At 47.4% G+C, this 11686-nt stretch overlaps 3 protein-coding genes across 3 annotated transcripts in view; 2 read left to right on the top strand and 1 right to left on the bottom strand.

Annotated features, from left to right (window-relative positions):
• LOC311273160 (saxitoxin and tetrodotoxin-binding protein 1-like) overlaps nucleotides 1-349 on the bottom strand; it is a 9691-nt gene extending 9342 nt beyond the window's left edge. Inside the window, exon 1 of the mRNA XM_084380070.1 lies at nucleotides 263-349. The gene's annotated coding sequence lies outside the window, so the exon portion shown is untranslated. The remainder of the gene's footprint in view (nucleotides 1-262) is intronic.
• Nucleotides 1-3503, top strand: part of psmb4 (proteasome 20S subunit beta 4) — a 5158-nt gene extending 1655 nt beyond the window's left edge. The window contains exons 2-8 of the mRNA XM_084380069.1: nucleotides 1-45; nucleotides 123-202; nucleotides 291-437; nucleotides 566-647; nucleotides 1355-1471; nucleotides 1914-2002; nucleotides 3363-3503. The exon at nucleotides 1-45 is cut by the window's left edge and continues 82 nt beyond it. Coding sequence (XP_084236195.1) covers nucleotides 1-45; nucleotides 123-202; nucleotides 291-437; nucleotides 566-647; nucleotides 1355-1471; nucleotides 1914-2002; nucleotides 3363-3375 — 573 coding nt within the window. The 3' untranslated portion in view covers nucleotides 3376-3503. The remainder of the gene's footprint in view (nucleotides 46-122; nucleotides 203-290; nucleotides 438-565; nucleotides 648-1354; nucleotides 1472-1913; nucleotides 2003-3362) is intronic.
• A 358-nt stretch (nucleotides 3504-3861) lies between these two features.
• Nucleotides 3862-11686, top strand: rfx5 (regulatory factor X, 5). Its single transcript, XM_084380054.1, has 11 exons — nucleotides 3862-3974; nucleotides 6367-6521; nucleotides 7069-7102; nucleotides 7189-7271; nucleotides 7417-7539; nucleotides 7638-7754; nucleotides 8726-8804; nucleotides 8967-9165; nucleotides 9482-9564; nucleotides 9651-9797; nucleotides 9966-11686. Exons 2-11 carry the CDS (start codon nucleotides 6400-6402, stop codon nucleotides 11121-11123), a joined length of 2145 nt encoding a protein of 714 aa, XP_084236180.1. The 5' UTR covers nucleotides 3862-3974; nucleotides 6367-6399; the 3' UTR covers nucleotides 11124-11686.

The following is an 11686-nucleotide window of genomic DNA, read 5'->3' as shown; positions in this document are numbered from 1 at the left end:
TACGGCTCTCTGGCTCGCTTTAGGAACATCTCACGTCTCATGAAGGTGACGGTCACTGCCGACAGAACAACATCAACTGAGTAAATAAACGTGCAGCGCTGACGGGTTCTGATCTGTTTCAGGTGAACGGTAACACCATCCTGGGAGCGTCCGGAGACTACGCTGACTACCAGTACCTCAAACAGATCATCGAACAGATGGTGTAAGCTGCTGCTGCTCACACTGACAGGAATATAACCACTACATGTCTGTGTTCAGATACTCAGTCTGTGTTGTGATTGGTCTGTTAGTATCGATGAGGAGCTGCTGGGTGACGGTCACAGCTACAGTCCCAAGGCGGTCCACTCCTGGCTCACCAGAGTCATGTACAACCGCCGCTCCAAGATGAATCCTCTGTGGAACACTGTGGTGATCGGAGGCTTCTACAACGGAGAGAGGTGACGGCCGTTTCCTGTTTCCTCTGATTGTTAAACACTCAGCCAGATCTTCGTGTCTGAGGTTTGGTGAAACTAAACAACATTTTGTGAGATAAAATTAACCAGTCGGCAATCTTGCTTTCCTCTAGTTTCCTAGGTTACGTGGACAAGCTGGGCGTGGCCTATGAGGCACCCACAGTGGCCACAGGCTTCGGAGCGTACCTGGCTCAGGTGAGTGAGTTAGTTCTGCTCCTCCTGGTCTGCAGCTGGAAGTCTGACTCGAGGGCCGTCCTGATCAGAGGTGCAGTGACCTGAGATCATCTATAGAGAAGATGTCTCACTCTGTTGGACTACAGAAACACTCTGGTTGTACAGTGGTGTTACAGAGTGGAGCTTCTTCCCTCATAGAGGATCTTTTGTGGAGTTCAACACAAACTGACGAGTTTGATTTTGTTCGTCACCACGTTTCTCACTGAATCAACAATAATTATTGACAGCTGATCTGAGCTGCAGCCGGAGACGTTTTCTTGTTTTCCAGCACAGATCTGAATAAGCAAGTGTTGATGTTTTTATCACCTGTAGGGGTCCGAAAGCTTCACTCTGTCATCTGTATTTACTATAACACATGATTAAATTTAGATGAAGAATATTAAAAACAAAACAAAGACAACTACTCAAAGCAAAAGAAACAGCTGATCAGATCCAACATTTTTATTTATAAGGTTCATTTAGAGTAACTTTTCTACTTTGACCTGAATGTCACGTTTCTCTTCGTCAGATTCACCTGAAACATTTCAAGTTTGCCGTCAGTTTGTTTCATTTCTTATTTTTTACAAAGTCAGAAATCTGTTTCACTCTAAATCTGAACACACAATGACGACAAGAAGTGTGTGTTTAACCTGCCCTGTCTGTCTGTCTGTCTGTCTGTCTGTCTGTAGCCTCTGATGAGGGAGGTGATTGAGAACAAGGTGGAGATCACCAAACAGGAGGCTCGGGACCTGGTGGAGCGCTGCCTCAAAGTGCTTTACTACAGAGACGCTCGCTCCTACAACAGAGTAAGTTCACCTCACAGAGCTGCAGCGATTAGTCGATTAGTGGTGATTTTGATAATCGATAAATCATTTCAGTCATCTTCAGGCAAAAATGTGAAACATTGTCTGGTTCCAGCTTCTTAAATGAAGATTTTCTGCTCTTTTCTGACAGTAAATGAATCTTTGTGTTTTCAACAACAATCAAAGTAGTTTGTAATTAATATAATATAACCATCTGACAGTGTCTGACAGTCTTAAAACAAATGAAACATTTAAAGTTAAATTTCTCCTGAAAGACACATCAGTTCTAATAATCAGGCTCAAAATGACACATAACACATGTGACTGAAGGGTTTCACAGCCTGTACAGCAGACGAGTCCTCAGCCTGATTCATAACATAATTATACTGATCTGTTAACGAGACGTTTTTCTCTTAATGAGTGATGTGATGTTTGTTTATCTTAGTACGAGATCGCCATAGTAACAGAGGAGGGCGTGGAGATCGTTGGTCCTCTGTCTTCTGAGACCAACTGGGACATCGCTCACATGGTCAGGTAGGTCAAAGGTCACAGAAGATTCCTCTCTTCAGTAACTGGCTCATCTTTCTGCAGCGATCTGATTCCTTAAACATGGTCTGAGTGGGTGACGGCTTTACGTTTACAGGCAACCAAGTTTCTAATTAAAACTCCAGAACTGTGGTTTCCTCTGAGCATGAAACTGAAATAAAGTGACTGATGGTGACAGGTGACACATCCGCAGATCAGAAGGCTGCAGGATGTGTTTTTATGAATGTATGACATCTACCAGGCTCATACATGTCGCTAACGTTAGCTAGTCATCGATGCCTGCATGCAGGGCGGCAGAGTTGTGGGTTACACAACACACCGTCGCCACAAAAAGCCTCGAGGGAAGAGGAAGGTTAACATGACAGGAAAGAGGAAAGTAAGATGGCAAATGAGACTAAAACGGAAGAAGAGAGAAAATACAGATGGAACAAGTGAACTAAACAAAAAGGGATGGAGGGTATAAAGGCAGAGAGGAGCTTCGGCTGTAAGCTTTAATTTGTATTATTATCCAAGTCTCTTAATTGTTGCTGCGGCGCCACCTTTATACTGTTGGACAGAACTGGGCAGCTGATAACAAGTGAGATTATGAAATGAACTCGATAAAAACAGAACAGCTGGAGTCATTGTTGGTGATTCAGTGTGTCGCATTCATTTCCACATTTCATGAGATGTTCTGGTTCTCGGTTGGATTTTGAAATAAAAGCAAAAATGTGTTTTTAGCCAAAACAAAGTTTACAGCTGTCAGGAGCCTGTTCCATAAAGCTGTTATAAATTAGTCATCCAATCAATTTCTGTACTTTTAGCTTTTAAATATCTTCAAACACTCCGGATGAAACAACATCTACACCCACATTTTAACCCTCAGGTGTGCATAAACTACAGGTGAGGGACTTCTGTTTGAAAAACAAAAATGTGAAGTTATGGATATCTGCTGATTTATGAACTTCAATAAATATGAAAATGAAAACGTGTCAAAAAAGAAAATCTACTGATTTAGAGGTGACACTAAAATAGAGACAAGCTGCTGCTTATATAAAAGAAATGAGACATCTTTCATCAGGTTGAAGTTTTGTCGTGAATGAAGTGAAACATTAATTGTTCATGTTGGAGGTGCACACAGGCGCTTATTGTTGGTGCTAATGTCAGAAGTACAGTGAAGCTGGAGGGTTTGAGGACGTCGGCAGAGAAAAACTTTGACTCCAGCAAAATAAGAACAGATTAAATTTGAGTTTAGCCCTTTTTATCATCTGAAACACATCTAACACAGAAGGTGTGTAGTCTGATCACCTGATGATGCCTCTAAATGTGACTGTCCATTGATTCATGCTGCTGCTCTGTCTCTCTGCAGCGGCTTTGAATGAAGACGAGCTGCGACCGATGAAGCCTCGTCGTCTCTCCGCAGAGTCGCAAACTTCTGTATCCCAGTTTAGCTTTTTTCTGATGTTCATTGTAACTTTTGTATAATGGAAAATAAATGTGATAAATCCAAGTTTTGATTTTCTGGTTTTATTTGTGTGTTCTTGGAAACTTTGACGTGGAAATCACAGAATTCAAACATAAAACATGACATGTTCATAACAAAACACATCACACCAGTTTGAACTGTATCACCTCCAGCTCAACATGTTATAATACACACACAAGTTTCATCACGTGTATTAAATGTATATTTCAGTACTTTCTCTTTCAGAACATGACGGCTGTTGCTATGCAGATTTTGCGAGATAACTTCATCTGTTTTGTAACTGGGCAGACCAGGAAAACGCGACCAATCAGAATAATAGCTGTCAGAAAAATAATTCTGCTCGACGAATGAAATTTCACCCGCGTTTGGTATCCGGGTAGGTTTTTGACAGCTCACCAATCGGAATCGACGTTGGCTTTGTAGTCAGGCAGACATAACAAAGTCGTCCAATCACAAAAAAATCTGAAAGGGGATTTTTGCTGTATCTTGGCTCAGGTACTTTCTTTTTCTTTTTTAAAATAAATACTCACATGAGACTCACCGAACCGATCACACATTAATACCAGAATAAATTAACGGTTACTGGGAATTATTCTGAAATTACTAATAGCGTGTAAAAACATGATTACGGGGTGTTTCAGTGCTTGCTAGCTAAGGCTAGCTGCTAGCAACTAGCTGGGCTAGCTAGTCAGCCCGTTACGGTTAGCAGCGAGCTGTTAGCTAGCCACGTAGGAACGCGGCAAATGTCAACGTTAGCCGAGCTAATGTGTGTGCGCTTCGTGGAGCAGCTCCGTCGGTCTGTTCGGCTTTCAAACATCGACCAGTGTGTTTCTTAAAAAACAGCTAACGTGTAGTGTTGCTGCCTCCGTCAGCTACAGCAGAGGGTGTCTGTGCTGTCCGCTAGCCAGTTAGCTCGGCAGTAACATGTTGAGCTGGGTCCGTGTGTGCGTGCGTGTGTGTGTGTGTGTGTTGTAGTAAATGGCAGGCACATGACCGCCGGCGCTGCGCCCGCTGTCAACACAGACGGGACTCGGGCAGGACGGCGGCCACATTTCGGCCGATGGCACATTTGCATTTCTAGCTAACATTAGCCGGCGTGTGTCGGTGTGTGGCCGGCGGCGGGCTGTGTTGTGCTCCGCGGACACATGCCTCCCGCTCCGGCTGTAGTAGTAACGTTTAACGGCACCGTGACAGCCGGCATGTGTCTCCACCGGGCCGGCGGTCAGCGGCGAACCGGGCTGAGATCTGAGCGCTAACATGTCGTATGATGTTAAAATGTGTGCAGCTCCGACTGGCTGCTGCAGTGACAGGAGGGGAGTGACCCGGCTGTGCGTGTCTGTGTGTGTCTGTGTGTGTGCGTGTCTGTCTGTCTGTCTGTGCGCGCGTGTGTGTGTGTCTGTATGTCTGTGCGTGCGTGTGTGTTTGTCTCTGTCTGTGTGTGTGTCTCTGTCTGTGTGTGTGTGTGTCTCTGTCTGTGTGTGTGTGTTTGTCTCTGTCTGTGTGTGTGTCTCTGTCTGTGTGTGTGTGTGTCTCTGTCTGTCTGTCTGTGTGTGTGTGTTTGTCTCTGTCTGTGTGTGTGTCTCTGTCTGTGTGTGTGTGTGTCTCTGTCTGTCTGTCTGTCTGTGTGTGTGTCTCTGTCTGTGTGTGTGTGTGTGTCTGTGTGTGTGTGTGTGTGTGTGTGTGTGTGCGTGCAGGACTACAGGAACTACTGACCTGATGTTTAAAGGACTATTTCATGGATTCTCATCTAAAATAATTAATTAACAATAATTAAATGATCAGTATTTATGATGACTTTTCTGTCTGAGCTACTCAGCAGTTATTTCAGCTTCATGAACTAGTGATGCACGATGTGTATCAGGCGGATACATTATCGGCCCAATAATGGAACATTTATATTATCGTTATCGGTAGATAAAGAAATTATAACCGATCATACGAAGCCAAACTGCTTTTGTGGATTTAAGAAGTGCGGTTCCTTTAAAGTTGTTTTGTGAGCAGCCAATAAAAACGGACTGATGTCACAACATCAAACTGCTGCACCTGTGTAGAGCCACACAGTGTAGAGCCACACCTGTGTAGAGCCACACAGTGTAGAGCCACACCTGTGTAGACACGAGCCACACCTGTGTAGAGCCACACCTGTGTAGACACGAGCCACACCTGATCACAGCTGGAATACCAAATAAATCATCTTTGCTCACTACGTCTGAGCCTTTCTTATACTCAGGTGTGTGTATACTACAGGTGAGCAGTTTATGTTTAAAATATATAAATGTGAGTTTCTATTATCAGTTACTTGATCGGTATCGGCCGTGAGAGTCAGGTAATGATCGCTTGTTGTATCGGCTGAAAAAAATCCATATCAAATCAAATCAAATTTTATTTGTATAGCCCAAATTCACAAATCACAGTTTGCCTCAGAGGGCTTTACAATCTGCACAGAGACGACACCCTCTGTCCTTCGACCCTCGATTCGAGTGAGGAAAAACTTGCCCCAAAAAAAAAACCTTTTAACAGGGAAAAAAAATGCGGAAGAAACCTCAGGGAGAGCCACAGAGGAGGGATCCCTCTCCCAGGACGGACAGACGTGCAGTAGATGTCGCATGTACAGAGCAGATCAACGAGATCACAATGTATACAATTATAAGCGATGGTTGACAGGAGTGAAAGCACATAAAGATGTATTACAGCAATAATGATGAAATGCACATGGAAATGTGATTACTAGTGATAACAGTAGTAGTGGTTAATGGTAAGGATGGTATGTAGTAATGGAGGTGCATCGCCTAGAAAAAATCTTGAAGTCCACTTTCTAGTTTTCCTCTGAGGGATGAGTTTACTCTGTTTCCATGGAGACGACTCATTGTCTGTGTGTCCCCCTCAGATGGTGGTTCTCAGCGCTGGTTAGTCGGTCCAGATGTCGGAGGACCAGCGGCCCCAGCGGGCCGAACCCTCCCGGCGAGGGGAGGCCGGCCTGGAGGCGGGCGAGGGCGACACGGAGCCCAGCATGTTGCTGCAAAGACTCAAAGGCAACATCTCGTAAGTCCAAATGAAACAAGTCACATCTGTTTCCTGACAGGTTTGATGTTTTGTTATTTTTAGCTATTGAAGTGGCTGAAACACAATTTTTCATGTATTTCACAACAACTTCTGAAAAGAGATGTGATACGACACACATTAGTCTAAAAAGTCAAGAAAGTTATGTTTGCCTTTAATCCTGTTTTAAGATTGAATTCATATTAAAATGATATATCAACACACACACACCCAACTATGGTGGCCCTGAGGGTCAAAACACAACAAACGTGTTTCTGTTGCGTCGTCCTCTCAGCTTCAGTCCTCGTGTTTTTGTATAATGTGTGTATTGTGATAATTTCAGTTTCGTTGGGCTGCGTTAGACTCAAACTGCGCTGAAACACGACAGGTGACTCTAGTGTTTGTTGCTGATGAACTTGTCTTCAGACGAGGAGACTTCTGAGCCAATCGCCTGCCAAAAACATTAACATTGAACAATTAGTTTAACACCATGTTGCTGCAGGTGGGCCTCCCTGAGCAGGTCTCTGATTGGTTGTTCTCTGTCTTGCAGTAAGAGTGTTCAGACCAAAGTGGACCAGATTCTGGTAAGATCAAACTCTGGATGATGAAGCAGTCAATCAGTGATGTCACAGGTGAAGCAGGTGTGATTTGTTCTGTTCTTCTTTCACAGCAAGATGTTCAGCGCTTCTCTGACAACGACAAGCTGTACCTGTACCTCCAGCTGCCCTCGGGACCCAGCTCCGGAGACAAGAGGTGAGACCTGCTGCTGCTCGATAAAACCTGACAGGAGGACGGATCTGTGTGGTTCCTACTGACCTTGACTCTGTGTGTGTGTGTGTGTGTGTGTGTGTGTGTGTGTGTGTGTGTGTGTGTGTGTGTGTGTGTGTGTGTGTTGTAGTGGTGGTGACTCCAGTTCGTTCAACACAGCCGATCAGCTCCACACCTGTAACTGGATCCGCAGTCACCTGGAGGAGCATTCAGACACATGTCTGCCCAAACAGGACGTCTACGAGACGTACAAGTGAGAACACACACACACACACACACACACACACACACACTCTCTCTCTGCAGGTGGTTGTCGGGCCATGTGACCTCTGACTGTGTCTCTGTCCTCAGGAGATACTGTGAGAACCTGCAGCATCGTCCTCTGAGCGCCGCCAACTTTGGGAAGATCATCAGAGACATTTTCCCGAACATCAAGGCCCGGCGGCTCGGCGGCAGAGGACAGTCCAAATATCCTTTAACAGCTGCTGATTGTCTGGATGTGGAGGAATCTGAAGCATCGGGTTCAGACGAGGGCTGAAACTAACGATTATTGTCATTGTCGATTATTTTCTCCATCAGAGCCGGGCCGGTAAGACTAGAATCCAGTAGAAGCTACATTATTAAATAAATAATGTCCACCGCTGTCACGCTAGCATGTTAGCATTGGGAAATTATGGCTGCACTTTCTCTGCCATTCCTGTGTCACTAGCTCACTAACAGCTTCAGCATCGCGTCCATCGGTTCCTGTGGACGACTCTGGTCACACACACACACACAGACAGACAGGAAGTCTGTTCAATGTCTTCCTGTGGGCTGAGGAAGACGACTGGTCGAGCTCATCAGAGGCCTGCAGTTACTGGATCTTTTCTTTTGTCAGAGAACTTGATTTACTGATTGCCATCAGGGAGGTTTTCTATAAATACAACAGAAAATGCTTCCAGAATAACTTACCAACCCGAACTTTATTCTAAAATGTGAAACACTGATCCACATTTTATCAGAGGTGAAAAATGTCTCAGTGTTTCGTCCTCAACTCAAAGATCTTCAGTTTACTGTCGCAGAGGAAAGAACTTCTAACGAGCTGACAGCAGAGGGGAGACTTGTTCCTTAAAGTATCATCCAAACTGTTTGATATTAAATAGTCTGCAATTAATGTAGTAGTTGAAAACTAATCGATTACCTGTTGCAGCTCTACCTGTCCATACTGTGACACCTGCAGGATCTCCACCTCCTCCCCACTCCATGTTTGTTGAACCTGTTGCAGCGACAGCCGCCCTCACTGTTGTTTTTAATGACGCTGCTGTTTTTAGTGAACTGTGGGAGTGTGGCGCTGACGACTCCTCTGAAGCTGCTCTACACATTTAGAAACGTTTGACTTGTTTTATGAGTCAGACTCTGTCAGAGTTGCTGGTTGAATTCCCTAACCTGTCGGCCGATACGTACTGTTACAGCGGCATCAGGAGGAAGACGGTCCTCAACATGCCTCTGCTGCCAAACCTGGACCTGAAAAATGACCCGGTACACACACACACACACACACTACACTGATCCCGATGTTCGCCTACAAAATGACATCATCACTGGACTACAGTACGGCCATCGTGGCTGAACAGACAAACAGCTTCGCCCACAGAAACTGTATCTGTAACTCCGTTGACGTCTCCTCCTCTTCGTCTCCAGGCGGAGCTGACCGAGTTGGTCCAGACATACAAACAGGAAGTGACAGAGGCAGCGTGCGAGCTGATCTGTGATTGGGCGCAGAAGATCCTGAAGCGTTCTTTCGACACGGTGGTGGAGATCGCTCGCTACCTGATCCAGGAGCACATCGTCAACCCTCGCTGCAGCCAGGCCGAGCTCGTCACCTCCGCAGCACTTGCAGGTGTGTGTGTGTGTGTGTGTGTGTGTGTGTGTGTGTGTGTGTGTGTGTGTGTGTGTGTGTGTGTTGATGAACCAAACATTTCTTTGTGGAAATCGAGTTACATCCAGGTAATTTTTGACAATATTTGCCCGTTACTGAATGTTCATGAGAACAGGAAGTATTCAGATCCTTTACTACAATAAAAGTACTGTTACCACACTGTATAGGTACTCTGTTACAAGTAAAAGTACTGCATTAAAATGTTACTTCAGTGAAAGTATAATCAGGAATATGTAGTTAAAGTGTCATCACATGATCGTCGTCCGTCCGTCTGCAGGAGGTCCGGCCAAACCACACAAGGTCATCAAGAAAACTCCCGTCATCTCTAAAGCTGAGGGCGACGGAGCCGCTGATCAAAAGGTGATGACATCATGTGTTTCTGTCCAATCACTGCTCACGTACAGATGATGTGTCACTGCCGCTCACGACTTCCTGTCTGTGTTTAGAGGGAACTCGGAGACTCTTCCTCCTCGTCTTCACTGAAGCTGTCGCCTGGAGACAAATCAGCTTCAGCAGCCAAACCTTCCTCGCTGGACGCTCCGCCTCCTCCTCCCTCCTCTTCCTCCTCCTCCTCCTCCTCTCTGCGGCCGGCGGTGGGTCGACACCTCCACACCTCCACCTGTGTTCACCTGTTTGTTAAAAATGTTTCATTTTGAACTTTCTGTTTCTTGTTCCAGTTAAAATGCCCTCGTCCAGTTTTTCCCACAGTTATTAATCAACAGATCAATCAGTATTATTGATTAGTGTCTGATGTTCTTCAGGTCGAAGCCTTCATGAAGCAGTTACCCAGAATCCTCCCTCGCAGCTCCATCCCTGACAAGTCCCAGCTGTCTGTCCGCTCCTCTCCGCCCTCGCTGGCTCCCAAAGACACCTCGGGTGTCGGGGGGGCATCTGGACCCGGAGGCCCAGCCGCTGCCGCCGCCGCCAGCGGTGGTGGGGTGAAGGTCATCGCCATGGCGACGCTGCCCCAGCAGCAGGGCGGGCCTGTCCCTGTGATGATCCTGCCTCAGGGCTGTCTGTCCTACGAGAGGGAAAAGGTCGCTCCGCCACCACAACCTCCTCCTGCTCCTCCTCAGCAGCACGCCCCCGCAGCCCACACCTCTGTGGTCCAGAAGGCTCGAGGGAACGCCACCAAGCGCCCCCTGGAGGTGGTGACGGCCAGCGGCGCTTTGGGCGTGTCTGGAGGCTCAGCTGCCAGCGCTCCTCCGGTGAAACGGAAACGTGGACGACCGAGAAAACCTCGACCGGAGGACGCCCTGCCTCCTCCTCCTCCTCCTCCTCCTCCTCCTGCTGCTGCTCTGCCTCCTCAGCCCTCGCCTCCTGCACCTCCCTCCCACCCTCCCATCATCACCTCGCTGACAGGAGGAGTCATCCAGAAAGCCTCCTCTTCTTCCTCCTCCGCGCAGCCCTTGCTGGAGCTGGTGATCCAGGACCCGCCAGGGTATGTTCTAAGTCCTCTGCCAGCGGTGTCGGACCCGGCTCACCGCGGCGTAGTGGTGCAGTGTCAGCCGGGCGGGACGGTGGAGACGGACCGCCACAGCCGCCCGCTGCTGCTGCTCCAGAGTCCAGGACACCCCAGCTGGGAGCTGGCAGCGTCGGGCCGGACCCCGATGGTGGAAGTCATCCAGAAAGCACCGAGGCCGAGCAATAACAACAACAGCAGCGGCGGCGGTCCTCCACCTGCAGCACACCTCCACCATCATCTTCCTCTGCCCACGCTGCACGAGGAGCAAGGGGAAGTGGAGATAACGCTGACGCCGGTGGAGCTGCACGTCAACCCGCCGCTGCCTTCTGTCTCCACCTCCTCTTCTCCTGCTGCTGCTCCGGCCTCCTCCATCGCCTCCATCACTGTGGGGAAAAGTGCAGAGGAGGAGGTGGAGGAGAGCAGCGGCACCTCCTCACAGAGAGAGGGACACTAGCTCTCATCGCTCCTCTTCTTCTGCGTCTTTTTTATCAGCCTCCTCCCTCACTCAGCTTTTACCTCACTGCAACAAAGCCCCCCCCCCTCGTCTCTCCTCTTCCTCATTGGTGGAAATCCCAGATTGGCGACAGCAGAGAGCCAATCACGGAGGATAAATGAAGCCAAAACCTTGACTGTCCTCCATCAGCTCCCATTGCACTTGTAAACAGACTTTTAAAAACCTGTGATTCTTTAACTGCATGTCTGTCTGTCTGTCTGTCTGACTGCCTGTCTGTCTGTCTGTCTGTCTGACTGTCTGTTTGTCTGTCTGTCTGTCTGTCTGTCTGTCTGTCTGTCTGACTGTCTGTCTGTCTGTGGCTGAAACCAGAAGAGCGACTCCTCAGGCGGCCGCGCCTGAAATCAAACCTTCCTCTCTTCGTTCCTTCCTTGCCTCCTTGCCTCCTTTAATCCTTCCTCTCTAAACTTGTCATTTCCTGTGCTGAGGTTTGGTCGTCTGCTGCGTCGCTTCCGCTGCTTCAGATCAGTTGATTTAGAGAAAAACAAAACAGATAAAAGAAAAGA

This window comes from Pagrus pagrus (assembly GCF_965226575.1).
Source record: "Pagrus pagrus genome assembly, chromosome: 17".
NCBI classification, from domain to species: domain Eukaryota; kingdom Metazoa; phylum Chordata; class Actinopteri; order Spariformes; family Sparidae; genus Pagrus; species Pagrus pagrus.
The sequence above is the reverse complement of the archived record's forward strand: the minus strand, read 5'-3'. Positions and strand labels throughout refer to the sequence as shown.